The sequence below is a fragment of the Oncorhynchus kisutch genome, linkage group LG1, assembly GCF_002021735.2.
Source record: "Oncorhynchus kisutch isolate 150728-3 linkage group LG1, Okis_V2, whole genome shotgun sequence".
Classification (NCBI taxonomy): Eukaryota; Metazoa; Chordata; class Actinopteri; order Salmoniformes; family Salmonidae; genus Oncorhynchus; species Oncorhynchus kisutch.
Window position 1 is genome coordinate 44,631,752 of NC_034174.2, and position 18,474 is coordinate 44,650,225.

At 42.3% G+C, this 18,474-nt stretch overlaps 1 protein-coding gene across 3 annotated transcripts; it reads left to right on the forward strand.

Moving 5' to 3' along the window:
• Positions 1 to 4,503: 4,503 nt before the first annotated feature.
• Positions 4,504 to 10,032, forward strand: LOC109900484 (vesicle transport protein GOT1A-like). Of its 3 annotated transcripts, XM_020496329.2 has the most exons (6): positions 4,504 to 4,636; positions 4,907 to 4,998; positions 5,376 to 5,554; positions 8,748 to 8,811; positions 9,192 to 9,227; positions 9,315 to 10,032. In XM_020496329.2, exons 1-5 carry the CDS (start codon positions 4,612 to 4,614, stop codon positions 9,213 to 9,215), a joined length of 384 nt encoding a protein of 127 aa, XP_020351918.1. In that variant the 5' UTR covers positions 4,504 to 4,611; the 3' UTR covers positions 9,216 to 9,227; positions 9,315 to 10,032. The 3 variants fall into 3 exon arrangements, with proteins under 3 accessions (XP_020351918.1, XP_020351767.1, XP_031681325.1); XM_020496178.2 differs by having other exon boundaries at positions 9,192 to 10,032; XM_031825465.1 differs by lacking the exons at positions 8,748 to 8,811; positions 9,192 to 9,227; positions 9,315 to 10,032 and adding an exon at positions 7,182 to 7,232.
• Positions 10,033 to 18,474: the final 8,442 nt, after the last annotated feature.

Sequence of the window (18,474 nt, forward strand, 5' to 3'; positions counted from 1 at the left end):
GAGGATTTAGGGAGAAGGGGGAGAGGGATGAAGTGAAGGAGAGAGACTGTTGTTGTGTGTGTGTGGTCTCACATGGTGTCCACACTAAGTGGCTACAGAGTACTTTATGCTGAAAAACAGACACATGAGGACAGACAATAGAAGATAATGTCATTATTAGACATAAATACCACTTGAAGCTTGATGATGACATGATCATTTGAATCAGCTGTTTAGTGCTAAGGCAAAAACAAAAATGTGCACAGCTGTTTGGAGCATTCCTATATGCCACAGCTGGTGAGGTGTCAGGTTCGCCTCTATACTTAAAGGATGAATATTCCAACTCTGTGAAATGCTGCAGATCTGCCCACAGACGAGGTAGGAACACATATCCCAAACAGAAGAGGTGGATAGAATTCGACAGGTCAAGGTATCCTTCTTCCTCCAAACTGTGCATAACCTCTGGTTATGGACAAGTTTGCCAGCAATAAAGCTTCCACTGCCTGTTCCTCAGGCATTGAACATCTGGCAATATCTACATTTTGACCCCTTGATCAGCTCGCACTCTGAAAGTAAAGAAAATAGCTTATTTTTTGTATATATGAAAACAATAATTGACATATGACCATTCAATCTAAAGCAGCAGATGTCATTTTCAGGATACGTCAATAGAGCACAGAAAGCTTAACACCAGACTGGTATTGTGATTGCATATTTCCCATCACCTAATGAACAACATGTATACAAAATAATATACTTACCTGTTGTGTCTTGAAAAAAAGCATTGGAATTAAAAGTGAAATGTTTAACCTTCTAACCTGTTTCATTATTTATGTATTACCAGTTGATGAAGAACAACTCCAATTTCATACATCATTGAAAGTTTGTCTACGAATAATAAGTAAGAATAAGACACATAAGTAAGAATTATGTGTCACATAATAATAAGTAAGAATAAGAAAGAATAAAAAGGTAAAAAATAACTTAGATTTTAGGGAGACATTATACATCTTAGTACCTCATCAATTTATGATTTGTATCAATGTGGAATAGAGACAGGGGAGCAGGAACTGACTATTTTTGCAGTGCAAATCAATGAAGCTGGATCATTCTGGCAATGATACCTGCACCATCTACACCTTGCAAAGACCCCCTAACTCTTCGCCATTGTACTGTACACAATGGCCCATTGCTCGGAGACTTCCTTTGACCATTCTAAAGCCTGCATGGGGCATCATTGCCTTAATGGCGCAGACATTCTGGTCTAACTCTTCCTCTGACAGAAATATTGTGTCCTTTCATCCTTCTATCCTTATATATCTATTTATTTTTGCATTTCACCTTTATTTAACCAGGTAGGCCAGTTGAGAACAAGTTTTCATTTACAACTGCGACCTGGCAAAGATAGAACAAAGCAGAATGACACAAACAACACAGAGTTACACATGGGATAAACGAATGTACAGACAATAACACAATAGACAAGTCTATATAGAGTGTGTGAAAATGTAGTAAGATTAGGGAGGTAAGACAATAAATAGCCGATAGTGGCGAAATAATTACAATTTAACAATTAAATACTGGAGTGATGGATGTGCAGAAGATGAATGTGCAAGTAGAGATACTGGGGAGAAAAGGAGCAAAACATAAATAACAATATCAGAATTATTATTTATTTTAAACATTTAGGTAGATATAAGTGTCTTATATTGTCTGAAAGCTTAAATTCTTGTTAATCTAACTGCACTGTCCGATTTACAGTAGCTATTACAGCGAAAACATGCCATCCGATTGTTTGAGGACGGCGCACCACATCAAAATATTTTTCCACCGGCACAGGTTTCATACATTCACATATTCACATATCAGATTAGTTGGCGCCATCGATTTGAGTAATCCACTCGTTCAACTTGCAGAGAAAGGAATCCGAAAATCTACCCCTAAACTTTGTTTGAACATGTCAAAATATGTTTCTATTTACTCCTCAGATACCCTAAAATGTAATCAAACTATAATAATTATTTCGGAAAGAAGTATGTTCAATAGGAAACAGGTGCATAATGTCTTCATGGCGCGCGCAAACACGAATTTTCAAGACTGTGTCGTTATACTAAAACTGATATTTCTTATTCGTTTTTGAAGTTACAAGCCTAAACAAGCCTTGAACAAAGACTGCTGACACCCTGTGGCCACCATAGGAATTACATCCAGGAAGCTCATTTTCAATATGACCTTTCTCTTGCATTTCTAAGAGGATGGTCTATCAAAATACATTTTTGGTTGTTTTTGCTTTGGACTTTCTCCTACCATATCTATCGTGTCATATTCTCCAACATTATTTTAACATTTCTACAAACGTCTAAGTTTTTTCTTTCCAATGGTGCCAATTATATGTATATCCTGGCTTCAGGGCCTGAGCTACAGGCAGTTTACTTTGGGCACGTCATTCAGACAGGAAGTGGAGAAAAAAAGGGCCTATCCCTAAGAAGTTTTAATAGATGGGCTATGTACAGGTGCAATGATCGGTAAGCTGCTCTGACAGCTGATGCTTAAAGTTAGTGAGGGGGATATACGTCTCCAGCTTCAGGGATTTTTGCAATTTGTTACAGTTGTTGACAGCAGAGAACTGTAAGGAAAGGTGGCCAAAGGAGCAATTGGCTTTAGGGGTGACCAGTGAAATATACCTTCTGGAGCGCATGCTACGGGTGGGTGCTAATATGGTGACCAGTGAGCTGAGATAAGGCGGGGCTTTTCCTATCAAAGACTTATAGATGACCTGGAGCCAGTTGGCTTGGAGACGAATATAAAGCGAGGGCCAGCCATGCAGGTTGCAATGGTGGGTAGAATATGGGGCTTTGGTGACAAAACAATTTGCTGAGTAGAGTGTTGGAGGCTATTATGTAAATGACATCGCCGATATCAAGGATCGGTAGGCTAGTCAGTTTTAAGACGGTATGTTTGGCAACATGAGTGAAGGATGCTTTGTTGCGAAATAGGAAGCCGATTCTAGATTTATTTTTGGATTGGATATGTTTAATTAAAGTCTGGATGGAGAGTTTACAGTTTAACCAGACAACTAGGTATTTGTAGATGTCCACATATTCTAAGTCAGAACCGTCCAGAGAAGGGATGCTAGACTTGCGGGCGGGTGCGGGCAGCGATTGGTTGAAGAGCATGCACTTAGTTTTACTTGCATTTAAGAGCAGTTGGAGGCCACGGAAGGAGTGTTGTATGGCGTTGAAGCTCATCTGGAGGCTTGTAAGTTAAAGCAACATCTCAAGACATCAGTCAGGAAGTTAAAGCTTGGTCGCAAATGGGTCTTCCAAATGGACAATGACCCCAAGCATACTTCCAAAGTTGTGGAAAAATGGCTTAAGGACAACAAAGTCAAGGTATTGGAGTGGCCATCACAAAGCCCTGACCTCAATACTATAGAACATTTGTGGACAGAACTGAAAAAGCGTGTTTGAGCAAGGAGGCCTACAAACCTGACTCAGTTACACCAGCTATGTCAGGAGGAATGGGCCAGTCAACCCAACTTATTGTGGGAAGGTTGTGGAAGGCTACCCGAAACATTTGACCTAAGTTAAACAATTTAAAGGCAACGCTACCAAATACTACTTGAGTGTATGTAAACTTCTGACCCAATGGGCATGTGATGAAAGAAATAAAAGCAGAAATAAATCACTCTACTATTATTAAAATAAAGTGGTGGTCTTAAAATAAAGTGGTGATCCTAACTGACCTAAGGCAGGGAATTAATACTAGGATTAAATGTCAGGAATTGTGAAAAACTGAGTTTAAGTGTATTTGGCTAAGGTGTATGTAAACTTCCGACTTCAGCTGTATATGCTGTATACTGTATCCTTCAGTATATATTGCATTTTAGCCGCTCTGTCACTGCTCATCCTTATATTTTATACCTATGCATTCTCATCCCATTCCTTTACTAGGAATGGGATGAGATTGTGTGTGTTAGATTGTGTGTGTTAGGTTTTGTTGTGGAAATTGTTATTTATTAAGTTTTGTTGTGGAATTGTTACATATTACCCGTTAGATACTGCTGCACGGTCAGATCTAGAAGCATAAGCATTTCGCTACAATCACGATAACATCTGCTAACCATGTGACCAACCAAATTGTATTTGATTTTATTTGAGATGGTTGAGTTCAGGCTGTAAACACAGTAAAATGTGGACTAAGTCAAAGGCTGTGAATACTTTCTGAATGCACTGTACGTGTACATTTTTTTTTTTGTCAGCATGCAACAGAGAAATTGCGCAAAATGTATAAAACTAAATCTTAACAGGCCATGTCAATTTTGACTAGCCCACCAAACAAAAAAATTACCCAGACCATCTGGCATTTTCCAGAATTGCCAGATGGCCAATCCACCCCTGGCTCATTTCTTCAAACTAATTTCAAACTTGGAAATCCCATTATGATATGAAGGATCCCCCCCCCCCCCCACAGTCTGGTTAATGTTCACACGGTGACAGCTCAGTTAAAAGGTCACCACAGAGAAGGAAGAAGCACAGATCTACACCGAACTCCCAAGGAGAAGGAGCGAGAGAGATACGCAACAGGGGGGAGTGAAGGAGAGAGAATTCAGGGGAGGACGAAAACATCATCATGGTTTCAATCACAGCGACTCAGAGTAAGTGGTTAAGAACGTCTGTCCATACAATCACAGTGTTTATTTGTTGTACCTTCAACTCTGAGACTTGCTTTAAGCAACATGTACTTGGACTTGAGTGATGTCATTGTGTTTGAACTTTGAAGTGTGTTATGGTGAAAGCCTTTATGGATATGAATACTGTGAGTTTTACTTCTAAAGGTTATCTAAATGTATAAACAGTCTGTAGGCCTATAGTTGGTTGAACTACCCGGGCTGACTCTCACAAATGTTTGTGTGTGTGTGTTCCAGAGATTGGTGTTGGTCTCACAGGCTTCGGCCTCTTCTTTCTGCTCTTTGGCGTGCTGCTGTACTTTGACTCTGTCTTACTGGCATTTGGGAATGTGAGTAATAATCGCTATCACACACTGACACTGTGCTCCCCTCTCACCATCATGCAACGTTCCTTCACCGCCTGGCTAGGGGAATCAGGTAACAGGTCAACTGAGGCCACTGATATAACATTAATAACATGATGTTACACACAGCATGACTTATACTCTTTTCACATGGTACTCTGTAAATCTATAACCAATATTTTGGAATTAATACACACCTGCATTGTACTGTCTAAATATTTTTTCCGACGGCAATTGGGTTGCTTGACAATAGTCACAGTAACAGGAAGTAATAGTGACAGTGACAATATTAGCTGCACAAACAGGAAGAATGTATGTTCTACGTTTTCAAACAAAGATTGTCTCGTCCTTCTTTCCTTCAGGTTCTGTTTCTGGCTGGCCTGGCGTTCATCATTGACCCGAGAAGGACGGCAGGGTTCTTCTTCCAGAGACAGAAGCTCAGAGGCTCCACCTTCTTCCTCGGTGGCGTGGCCTTGGTGCTGTTCCGCTGGCCAATCATCGGCATGGCTGTGGAGAGCTACGGCTTCGTGCTCCTGTTCAGGTGTGTAAAAAAAAGAGCACCTCTAGGATAGTGAAAAAGAGGACATTTTACATTTTAGTAATTCAGCAGACACTTTCATCATTGAGGGCCTTAGACATCCAGAGCATCTTAGAAGACATGCGTTAATGGAAGCAAGTTGGAAAAACAACTTAAAAAACAGGATAGCTGGGAGAGGATTATGCTAGATGAGAAACATACAGTACCTTGCGACAGTACTGTATTTTTAAACGCCTGCCTCGTTTCAACCACAAAAAAATGGTGCAAAATTAATTGAAATCGATGACAGCAATTATTTGGACTGAAGAAAGAGAATATAAACTTCAGAATGGAATGTTGCCCATTCACATATCATATGTGTCTTCTGTTGAATCTGATAATTAATCTTAATGGTTGTACAGTCGTCTCAAATAAAACTGTGAAGGACCTCGGCGTTACTCTGGACCCTGATCTCTCTTTTGAAGAACATATCAAGACCATTTCGAGGACAGCTTTATTCCATCTTACATAACATTGCAAAAATCAGAAACTTTCTGTCCAAAAATGATGCAGAAAAATTAATCCATGCTTTTGTCACTTCTAGGTTAGACTACTGCAATGCTCTATTTTCCGGCTACCCGGATAAAGCACTAAATAAACTTCAGTTAGTGCTAAATACGGCTGCTAGAATCCTGACTAGAACCAAAAAATTTGATCATATTACTCCAGTGCTAGCCTCTCTACACTGGTTTCCTGTCAAAGCAAGGGCTGATTTCAAGGTTTTACTGCTAACCTACAAAGCATTACATGGGCTTGCTCCTACCTATCTCTCTGATTTGGTCCTGCCGTACCTACCTACACGTACGCTACGGTCACAAGACGCAGGCCTCCTAATTGTCCCTAGAATTTCTAAGCAAACAGCTGGAGGCAGGGCTTTCTCCTATAGAGCTCCATTTTTATGGAACGGTCTGCCTACCCATGTCAGAGACGCAAACTCGGTCTCAACCTTTAAGTCTTTACTGAAGACTCATCTCTTCAGTGGGTCATATGATTGAGTGTAGTCTGGCCCAGGAGTGGGAAGGTGAACGGAAAGGCTCTGGAGCAACGAACCGCCCTTGCTGTCTCTGCCTGGCCGGTTCCCCTCTTTCCACTGGGATTCTCTGCCTCTAACCCTATTACAGGGGCTGAGTCACTGGCTTGCTGGGGCTCTCTCATGCTGTCCCTGGAGGGGGTGCGTCACCTGAGTGGGTTGATTCACTGTTGTGGTCATCCTGTCTGGGTTGGCGCCCCCCCCCTTGGGTTGTGCCGTGGTGGAGATCTCTGTGGGCTATACTCAGCCTTGTCTCAGGATGGTAAGTTGGTGGTTGAAGATATCCCTCTAGTGGTGTGGGGGCTGTGCTTTGGCAAAGTGGGTGGGGTTATATCCTTCCCGTTTGGCCCTGTCCGGGGGTGTCCTCGGATGGGGCCACAGTGTCTCCTGACCCCTCCTGTCTCAGCCTCCAGTATTTATGCTGCAGTAGTTTATGTGTCGGGGGGCTGGGGTCAGTTTGTTATATCTGGAGTACTTCTCCTGTCCTATTCGGTGTCCTGTGTGAATCTAAGTGTGCGTTCTCTAATTCTCTCCTTCTCTCTTTCTTTCTCTCTCTCGGAGGACCTGAGCCCTAGGACCATGCCCCAGGACTACCTGACATGATGACTCCTTGCTGTCCCCAGTCCACCTGGCCATGCTGCTGTTCCAGTTTCAACTGACCTGAGCCCTAGGACCATGCCCCAGGACTACCTGACATGATGACTCCTTGCTGTCCCCAGTCCACCTGGCCATGCTGCTGCTCCAGTTTCAACTTCCACCTGACTGTGCTGCTGCTCCAGTTTCAACTGTTCTGCCTTATTATTATTCAACCATGCTGGTCATTTATGAACATTTGAACATCTTGGCCATGTTCTGTTATAATCTCCACCCGGCACAGCCAGAAGAGGACTGGCCACCCCACATAGCCTGGTTCCTCTCTAGGTTTCTTCCTAGGTTTTGGCCTTTCTAAGGAGTTTTTGCTAGCCACCGTGCTTCTACACCTGCATTGCTTGCTGTTTGGGGTTTTAGGCTGGGTTTCTGTACAGCACTTTGAGATATCAGCTGATGTACGAAGGGCTATATAAATAAATGTGATTTGATTTGATTTGATGTGTCACGTCTGCTCCTGCTCCTTCTTACTGGCGCTCGAGGACGCCAGAATGCCCATCATTACGCACACCTGTCACCATCATTACACGCACCAGCGCTTGCTGGACTCACCTGGACTCCATTACCTTGTTGATTGCCGCTCCTATGTCTGTCTGTTCCTCGGTTAGATCCCTGTGCTCTCTTAGATGTCGTTCTGTACACCACTGTTTGCCTGTTTGTGCCCCATCTGTTAGCTTGCACGATTCTTGCGATTCACCTTCAACCTCTCATCAAAGAGCTTTTTTTGCCCACAAGACTTAACCCTAGACCCTGTCGTGCGTGAAAAGCACAGAAGCCCAAACGTTTCTGAGATACTGGAACCAGGCACCTGGAAACCTGGAACCAATGATCATACCATGCTCAAAGTAGCATTGGTCACTCATTTTGCCCATTCTAACTTTCAGTTGAACAGTAACTGAATGCCTCAATGCCCGTCTGCCTGCTTTATAAAGCTTGTCTGTCGAAAATGTTGGATATTAGGTTATTAAATTATTGCATCTGAGCTCCTAGAGGGTGCGGCTCTCCTTTAATTCTTCAAGTGTTCTGCTTCGCTATCCAGCACCTCGCCTAAATAGGTGTGCGTTTCTTTCGCCTCTAGTTTAATCTGCTTTATAAATCAAACCATGGCCACGTGACTGTTTGTAGGAGTGATCACTTTTCATGAACGGGGTGGTGTTCCTACTAAACTGGCCACATAGTGTATATCACTTTACTGACCACATCCAGGGACCAGCCTTGAACCCCTTTCTAAGACAAACATTTTACCATGGCCAAAACATGTGAGAAAGCTTACATTTCAAAAAATCACAAATGTCTGATACCTCCCTGTGGTTCTAAGAGAAAATAAGATTACATTCATATTTCCCGAATGGAAATTTGCCTAGGAAACCTGGGCAACATTAAAGACAGACTCACTCTGTGGTAGTTCTAAGCTGAACTGACAGTATTTGCTGGGTCAGAATGTTCTCACATCATATGTATTTGTCTATCTCCCTCCAGGTCATTCTTCCCTGTGGCGTTTGGATTCATTTTATCGTTGGTTAATATCCCCTATCTCAATGTGGTGAGAGCAATAATCTTTATTTTTGTTCAACTGACAGTGACTATGCCAGGCTCAAAACTTTGTATAAACATAATAAGTTATGATTGAATTATAAGCATGACTTGTATAATTCTCCCATAACATAATGGAGATATAAATGTACATTTGGGAACCGTTGTTTGAGCTAAGAAAGCAATGGGAAAAGAACTACAATGCATTAGCCCACTCCAAGACTGCTTGGGGTTTGTGTCGACACTCCCAATGTTTCAACAAAGAGAGGATCACTCCACATAACATTTTCACAATGTGTCTAGTGGAATGCTGTAGTCTCCCAATAGTCCTGCTTCATGAAGACTGAAATCTCTCCCTCTCTCTTTCTTCTCTTTTTTTCCTTCTCCCAGGGAAACAGCTCCTCTATGGTCTGAGAGAATAGAAAGGTAGGGGAAGCTCTCTCTACATGTCTCTCTCTCTCACTATCTCTATGCTTTCCCTTTCTTATCTCCGTTACACAACAACTTCCCTAGGAAGTGGCCCTTCCATGGTCTGAGGAAAGAGAATGAGAGTGGAAGAGTTGAATAGAGGCTGCAAAGAAGAGAGGAGGAATGAATGTGATGGATTAAAAAAGGAAAAGCTTATGGGCTACAACCTTTGACAGAGACTGACAGAGAAGTGGTGGAGACGAGGTAGCTAAGAGCCTTGTCCATCAACAAGTATTAACCAATGGACTTGAACTATTCTTCTTAAAACGTTTATATAAAAATGATCTACCAGAGAAACCATGTGTGGCAATGAGTGTTTGCCATTCCACCAATGTATTTATAATAAAACCATGTTTTTGATCTACACTTTATTTTAATGTAAACATGTAATCTATTACTTTGTAGATGACGGTGTACATTTCGAAAGTTTTGGGTGATGTCTGTATTTCATTTAGAAATAGATATGCCTTCTATTATTCTATTATTCAGAATGTCTCATGAATGTCATATTTTTGAGCGAAGGGAAAAGGACTAGTGCTATTTTGTGACACCCTGACCCCCTTTTGTGCAGTTTAAATACAAGAACAAGGACCAATATCGGGGAAAATACAATGGGTATGAGGGTGCATGTTCATCAAACCACTTCTCCTTTGCAATGTTCCATTATTTAGTTTATTTTCTGGATAATCTTGACCTTCAACTCAAATGCCCTACATTGTGTGCTGGACAGGTTGGAATAAAGTAAAGTAATACTTTTAAAGAAGGCCAGTTTTATTGCTTCTTTAATCAGCTCAATAGTTTTCAGCTGTGTTAACATAATTGCAAAAGTGTTTTCTAATGATCAATTAGCCTTTTAAAATGATCAAGTTGCATTAGCTAACACAACGTGCCATTGGAACACAGGAGTGATGGTTACTGATAATGGGCCTGTGTACGCCTATGCAGATATTCCATTTAAAAAATCTGCAGTTTCCATTTACAACATTAACAATGTCTACACTGTATTTCTGATCAATGTTGTGTTTTTTAAAATTACTATATGTATTTTCTGAAAGTATTACTATGTGAATTACTAAAACTCAATTTACCCATTTTTGTCAGTATTTATGACAATGTTAATTGCACATACAGACAATTGCTCTGTGGCAGAGCAATGAGCCAAACGGGGGGTTGACACCTCCAATGTTGACTCAGCGAAGAGGGCAGTGACTAAATCAATCAGATTCCTTCTAGAGCCACCTGGTGAGGATTTCTTAACTACTCTTCTTCCATTGTGTGCATTACATGCATCAGGAAGTAGATTAAAATAAGGACAACTTTTTTTGTATGGTGCTTTGTAAGATGATGCAAGGGCGCAAAATTGATGATGCAAGAAGCACTCCAGAAAAAGACAAATGAACCCAGACAAGCCCAGCTTCCAGTGCCCCAGCTTCCACCAGTCCATAGTGGTAAGATCCTGCATTATGCAACTAGGTCATTAAATGTATAATCAGCAAGTTGACAGTACGTTTGACACACAATCAAGTATGTGGGTGAAGAAAAGCGTACAGTTAATGCAAGTATAAGTATTAAATTGTAGAGACGGCATGAAATCATAACCTAAGTAGAGTTGATATGAGAAGAAATGACCTCACCCATCTGATCTTGACATACTTGGTTATTAGTCACATTACCAAAGTGTAACAGTTCTATTTCTTTCTCCTATTAGCAACTTCAAAAGCTAGTGTCTTTGAAAAGACCCTACAAGGCACATCATGTTTTAAATGTTTCAAGTCTGATTAAATGAGCCTACTTTCCCAAAGTTCTGTTCCCACCAACTGTACGGGATGCACTGTGAATGTGAGAATGGTTTGACATCTGTGATATTCTTTGAAGTTGCAGATGCCGAGGCCATCTGCCAGTTGCCACCTCAAGCCAGAGTGACAGCAAGTGTCTGGTTGTAATGTGTTAGGGTAAACAATTGAATTGTATGAACTGTTATAGCTTTACAGACATTTCAAAGCCACTCAATAGAATACATTACCATCACATGTTTTCATATTAGGTTATTTAAAGTATTATTACTACTTTGTGCATAATGTTACAACTTTCCAAATACATGTGGTGCTGTGTATGGGTGAAACTTGTAGTAAATCAGCATATTTTCTTGAGTAAAACACAAGTGTGATGCCATGTTTGTAAGTATCTGTATGTATTTGCCATAACACTAAAATGATTATTTAAAAACAAAATGATGCTAAGAATATATTTTTGTTGTGGATTCATTAACCTTCCCACTGAGCTCCATACTGACATTCCTTCACTTTTTGTGCTGTGTCAGTTTCAAAGCCATGCAAAGTATGTCTTTTCTTCTGTTTTCTCAGTTAGTCCAAGTGGCAGCCAGGAGAAGCTGGCCAAGACAGAGCACCCGAATCAGGTTTCTTGAGCCGTCAAGCTATTGATATTGAACTCGTAAATGTAGACAGTTTAAATAACAGCATGGATTTTGACTTATATTTTAGACCAATCCCTGCTTGATGAGCCCGTGCCTTCTGAGATGCCCGCTGAATAAATTGAAGGTATATTATGCTAGCCTAATCCTTGGGGATCTCAGATGATACGAAGGAGAGGTTGAACAGGCTGGTAATAGGGGTTGTGACAATGGCGGCGGACAGTTTCAGAAATAGAGGGTCCAGATTGTCAAGCCCAGCTGATTTGTATGGGTCCAGGTTTTGCAGCTCTTTCAGAACATCTGCTATCTGGATTTGGGTAAAGGAGAAGCTGGGGAGGCATGGGAGATAAGCTGCGGGGGGGGAGCTGTTGGCCGAGGTTGGAGTAGCCAGGAGGAAGGCATGGCCAGCCGTTGAGAAATGTTTGTTGAAGTTTTCGATTATCACGGATTTATTGGTGGTGACCATGTTACCTAGCATCAGTGCAGTGGGCAGCTGGGAGGAGGTGCTCTTGTTCTCCATGAACTTTACAGTGTCCCAGAACTTTTTGGAGTTAGAGCTACAGGATGCAAAATTCTGCTTGAAAAAGCTGGCCTTTGCTTTCCTGACTGACTGCGTGTATTGGTTCCTGACTTCCCTGAACAGTTGCATATCGCGGGGACTATTCGATGCTATTGCAGTCCGCCACAGGATGTTTTTGTGCTGGTCGAGGGCAGTCAGGTCTGGAGTGAACCAAGGGCTAGATCTGTTCTTAGTTCTGCATTTTTTGAACGGAGCATGCTTGTCTAAGATGGTGAGGAGGTTACTTTTAAAGAATGACCAGGCATCCTCAACTGACGGGATGAGGTCAATATCCTTCCAGGATACCCGGGCCAGGTCGATTAGAAAGGCCTGCTCGAAGAAGTGTTTTAGGGAGCATTTGACAGTGATGAGGGGTGGTCGTTTGACCACGGACCCATAGCGGATACAGGCAATGAGGCAGTGATCGCTGAGATCCTGATTGAAGACAGCAGAGGTGTATTTGGAGGGCAAGTTGGTCAGGATAATGTCAATTAGGGTGCCCATGTTTACGGATTTAGGATTGTACCTAGTGGGTTCCTTGATGATTTGTGTGAGATTGAGGGCATCTAGCTTATATTGTAGGACTGCCAGGGTGTTAAGCATATCCCAGTTTAGGTCACCTAACAGAACAAACTCTGAAGCTAAATGGGGGGCAATCAATTCACAGATGGTGTCCAGGGCACAGCTGGGAGCTGAGGGGGGTCGGTAGCAGGCGGCAACAGTGAGAGACTTATTTCTGGAGAGATTCATTTTTTTAATTAGAAGTTCGAACTGTTTGGGCATAGACCTGGAAAGTATGACAGAACTTTGCAGGCTATCTCTGCAGTAGATTGCAACTCCTCCCCCTTTGGCAGTTCTATCTTGACGAAAAGTGTTATAGTTGGGTATGGAAATCTCAGAATTTTTGGTGGCCTTCCTAAGCCAGGATTCAGACACGGCAAGGACATCAGGGTTGGCAGAGTGTGCTAAAGCAGTGAGTAAAACAAACTTAGGGAGGAGGCTTCTGATGTTGACATGCATGAAACCAAGGCTTTTTTGATCACAGAAGTCAACAAATGAGGGTGCCTGGGGACATGCAGGGCCTGGGTTTACCTCCACATCACCTGAGGAACAGAGGAGGAGTAGGATGAGGGTGCGGCTAAAGGCTATCAAAACTGGTCGCCTATAGAGCGTTGGGGACAAGGAATAAAAGGAGCAGATTTATGGGCGTGGTAGAATATATTCAGGGCATAATGTGCAGACAGGGGTATGGTGGGGGTACAGCGGAGGTAAGCCCAGGCACTGGGTGATGTTAAGAGAGGTTGTATCTCTGGACATGTCGGTTATAATGGGTGAGGTCACCGCATGTGTGGGGGGTTGGACAAAGGAGGTATCAGAGGTGTGAGGAGTGAAACTAGGGGCTCCATTGGAAACTAAAACAATGATAACTAACCTGAACAACAGTATACAAGGCATATTGATATTTGAGAGAGACATACAGCAGGGCACAAAGTAATCGCAGGTCTTGATTGGGAGAGCTTGCTAAATCAACAGGTGAGACAACAACAGCTAGTCAACTAACACAACAACAGCAGGTAAAATGGTGATAACTAGGCAGAGAGGGTCGGATTAACTACACACAGAGCCTGAGTTCGCAGCTGGGGGCGACAGATAAAACATAAATAAACAGAATGGAGTACCGTGATTAACGGACAGTCCAGCAGGCATCAGCTATGTAGCCAAGTGATCATAGTGTCCAGGGGGAAGCAGTAGATGGAACAGGGAAGCCGCCACTACGCTAGCACGCGGGCGACACAGCGTTTAAAGTTAGTAGCCCGGGGGTGGTAGGGAGGTCTGTTCAGACGGAGGCCGGTTGAAGGCATAGCGGATGGAGTATTCGTCGGCAGACGAGTCGTGGTGGTGCGGCGGGGGGCCGTGTCGACAGACAATCCAAACCAGATTGCGAAAGAGGTATTGTAGAATTTTGTTTGCTAGCAGGAATATGTGCCTGGCTCACGGCTAACTGGTGCTAGCTTCGTGGCAGTGGCGTTAGCCAAGGTCCAGATTTTCCAGCAAGGATCCGGTGGAGTATTGGGCTCTAGCCGTGTATGAGTGGGGTGAACAGCTGAGAAGGCCGGGAGGTGGGCCTCAGGGATAGCTTCGGTACTGGGTGCAAGCTAGCTGTGAAGATCAGAAGTAGTGGTCCAGGGATTACGGCAGGAATCCGACGTTGTTGTGGAGAGACAGTTCGATACTGGGAGACTGGCGAGTATTATCCAGGCTAAAAACAGGGCTGGCTGTGTAGAAGGTAAAAGCCGCTAGCAGTGGCTAACAATGACTAAACAACTTGTAGCTAATTAGCTGGTTAGCTTCTGGAGGTCTTGAATGTATTCTAAACTTAAAAATAATAGCGATTCCGTATCACATTGGGTGAGGCAGGTTACCGGAAGGTATAATCGAATTAAAAATCGAAAAGAGATTGAAAATAAATATGGGTCCAGTGAGTGGTTGGGCTGGCTGGGGACATGGCGATTCAGACAGTTAGCAGGCCTGTGCTAACAAGCTAACAGTTAGTAGGCCGGGGCTAAACAAGCTAGCAGTTAGCAGACCGGGGCTAAACAAGCTAGCAGTTAGTAGACCGGGGCAGGCTAGCAGTTAGCAGGTCGGGTTAGCAAGCAAGCAGGTAGCAGGGGCTAGAAAGTTAGCCTTAGGGGGACATCGCGATGGGGTTGTCTGTTTTTGCCTCTTCATGCGGTGACGTCGATAGACTGGTCGTGGGATTAGTAGGGTTCCAAGTAGCTCTAGGTAGCTAGCAGGCTTAGCTGGTTAGCATAATGGGCCTTCAGTGGGCATTGCGCCTGAGGGGCCTGTTGGAGTCCTCTGGCAGATTATGTAGGTATTCCAGTCGTAGGGGATCTGCGGGGTTCCATGCCCCGTACCGGCTGTAGAAGGGATCCGGATATTGTAGCCCAGGAGTATGCTTCGGTGGTAGCACAGGAGCTCTGACCGGGCTAGCTTCAAGCTAAGTGGATGGAAACGCTAGCCAGGAGTAGTCATCCGGGGTTGCGGTTAGCTAGTTGTGAAGATCCAGATGAAAATGTTCAGTTTGCGGTGGGAATGTGAGAAGTGGGAGAAGGGCCTTGGTCAGAGAATTGACCTATGTGGAGATGAGAGAACCTTCCAGAAGGACAACCATCTCTGCAGCACTCCACCAGACGAAAGCTTGGGGTTTGCTAAAAGCCACCTAAAGGACTCTCAGATTATGAGAAACAAGATTCTCTGGTCTAATGAAACCAGGATTGAACTCTTTGGCCTGAATGACAAGCAGCACGTCTAGATGAAACCTGGCACCATCCCTACGTTGAAGCATGGTGATGGCAGAATGGGTCTGAATACTTGTGTAAATGTGATATTTCAATTTTTTTTTTTTTATCCATTTGCAAAAATGACTAAAAACCTGTTTAAGTTTAATCATTATGGGGTAGTGTGTGTAGATTGATGAAAGAACCACAACAATTTAATCAACATTAGAATAAGTCTGTAATGTAACAAAATGCGGAGAAAAGCTAAATATATACACTCCTTTCTTGAAACATTAACTTACCAGTCTTTATATATATTATAGACATGTTTGCGCATTGGGAAACCAATGCTTTCATTGTGTGACAGGTTCGTGATTCTGAAAGGACAGCAACCATAATACCAGCACACTCATGCATACACTCATAAAACACTCATAAAAAGCCAGTAGTTCCCATCGTAAGAATACAAAAACACAACCATTAATTAAGCATTTCCAAATCAAAATGTACAACTATTGCTTCCCATTGGAAATAACTTTTCAGATTTAGTACGCAAAGTAACCAGTGACCTAAAGTTTAAAGTGGAAATGACAGTGTTTTTAACTACTTTGCAGATATGAAACAAACTTACAAATATCAGTAAAAAAATATCAATTCCCAGTTTATGAACTCCAACTTCATAAGAGGTTTAAAAATAGGTTATGTCTGACTCAACGTTCCATGAAGTACACAAAGTCATTGTAGATTAATAGAAAATATTAATATGAATATAATTCCCCAATACATTTCTTGGTAGTGAAAAACATATTGCTATCAGGTTGTAAAAGACAGCTGGCCTGGTACATTGTTTGCTGCCTCCATCCATTCGGGATGCACTGTTTCCGTTTCAATGACTCAATATTCTGGACAAAAACGGATGAATGTATCTAAGGCTGGGAATGTCAATGCAATCAGTCATAAAATGGCTAATAGGCTAGCGTAACTATTTATGTAGCAACCTAAAAACACAGAGCCTAAAGTTAGCTAGATAGAGAGCTGCTAGGAGGATGTCACGTCATGCCATTGGAGGAGAGGGTGAGTGACTGACTTTTTCCCCTCATATTGTTTTTCGGTGGCTATACACAGACAGATATACAGGTGTCATTTAGTTAGCTATTTAGCATATATCTTGCGTTGGCAAGTTCTGTGTGGCTATCTACTCAGATTTCAGAGCACCACGTCTGAGTGTGCCAGAGTGTTGTTGGCTGCTTTTCCTTCACTCTGCAGTCCAACTCATCTCAAACCATCTCAATTGGGTTGAGGTCTGGTGATTGTGGAGGCCAGGTTATCTGATGCAGCACTCCATCACTCTTCGTCTTGGTCAAATAGCCCTTACACAGCCTGGAGGTGTGTTGGGTCATTGTCCTGTTGAAAAACAAATTATAGTCCAACTAAGCACAAACCAGATTGAATGGAGTATCGCTGCAGAATGCTGTGGTAGCCATGCTGGTTCTAAATAAATCACATACAGTGTCGCCAGCAATGCACCCCCACAACATCACACCTCATCCTTCATGCTTCACTGTGGAAACCACACAAGCGGAGATCCTCCGTTTGCCTACTCTGCGTCTCTCAAAGACTTGGCGTTTGGATCCAAAAATCTCAAATTTGGACTCATCAGACAAAAGAACAGATTTCCTCTGATCTAATGTCCATTGCTCATGTTTGTTGGCCCAATCAAGTCTCTTCTTCTTATTGGTGTCCTTTTTTAGTGGTCCTTTTTTAGCCAGATTCACACAGTCTCCTCTGAACAGTTGATGTTGATATGTGTCTGTTACTTGAACTCTAATGCGTTTATTTGAGCTGCAATTTCTGAGGCTGGTAAATCTAATGATCTTATCCTCCGCAGCAGAGGTAACTCTCGGTCTTCCTTTCCTGTGGTGGTCCTCATGAGAGCCAGTTTCGTCATAGCCCTTGATGGTTTTTGCGACTGCACTTGAAGAAACTTTCAAAGTTCTTGACATTTTCCAGATTGACTGACCTTCATGTCTTATGGACTGGCATTTCTCTTTGCTTATTTGAGCTGTTCTTACCATTATATGGACTTAGTATTTTACTAAATAGCGCTATCCTCTGTGTACCACCCCTACCTTGTCACAACACAACTGATTGGCTCAAACGCATTAAGAAGGAAAGAAATTCCAGAAATGACCTTTTAACAATGCTCACCTGTTAATTGAAATGCATTCCAGGTAACTACCTTAATGAGCTGGTTGAGAGAATACCAAGAGCGTGCAAAGTTGTCATCAAGGCAAAGGGTGGCTACTTTGAAGAATCTCAAATATAGAATATATTTTGATATGTTTCTTTTTTTGTTGCTACATGATTCCATATGTGTTATTTCACAGTTTTGATGTCTTCACTATTATTATACAATGTAGAAAATAGTACATTTAAAGAAAAACCCTTGAATGAGTAGGTGTGTCCTAACTTTTGGCTGGTACTGTATGTAATTCTCAATCATTTTAAGAATTTATGACAACGTGAAAATTGCCATATCTAAGTGGTCGCTTTTCAGAATAGAAACAAAAGTGTCACATTCTTCCTGTGTGTAATGTTGCTGAAATGTTGTCAGTTCCACTTTAAATGCAACAATGTATTACACACAAGTTTTATTCAAAGAGGGCTAGCAATAGCAAGTGCTCTGCAATAAAAAACACAGTTCCACTCACTAGATGATGATCATTTGAAACATAACCTTTTGTTGAAAGTTATTCCGGAAAAGGGAGAAGCTAAAAATGATCAACAACATCCTCTTTGATAACAGTTGCTGCAGCTGCTGCAAACTAGTTGGCAACAAAAGCTAGCTAGCTAGACCGTGGGAAAACTATTGCTTCCTATTGCGCAGTTATTTGTTGGCCTTCAAGAAGGCAGAAGTTTTTTTTACGGTCCCAT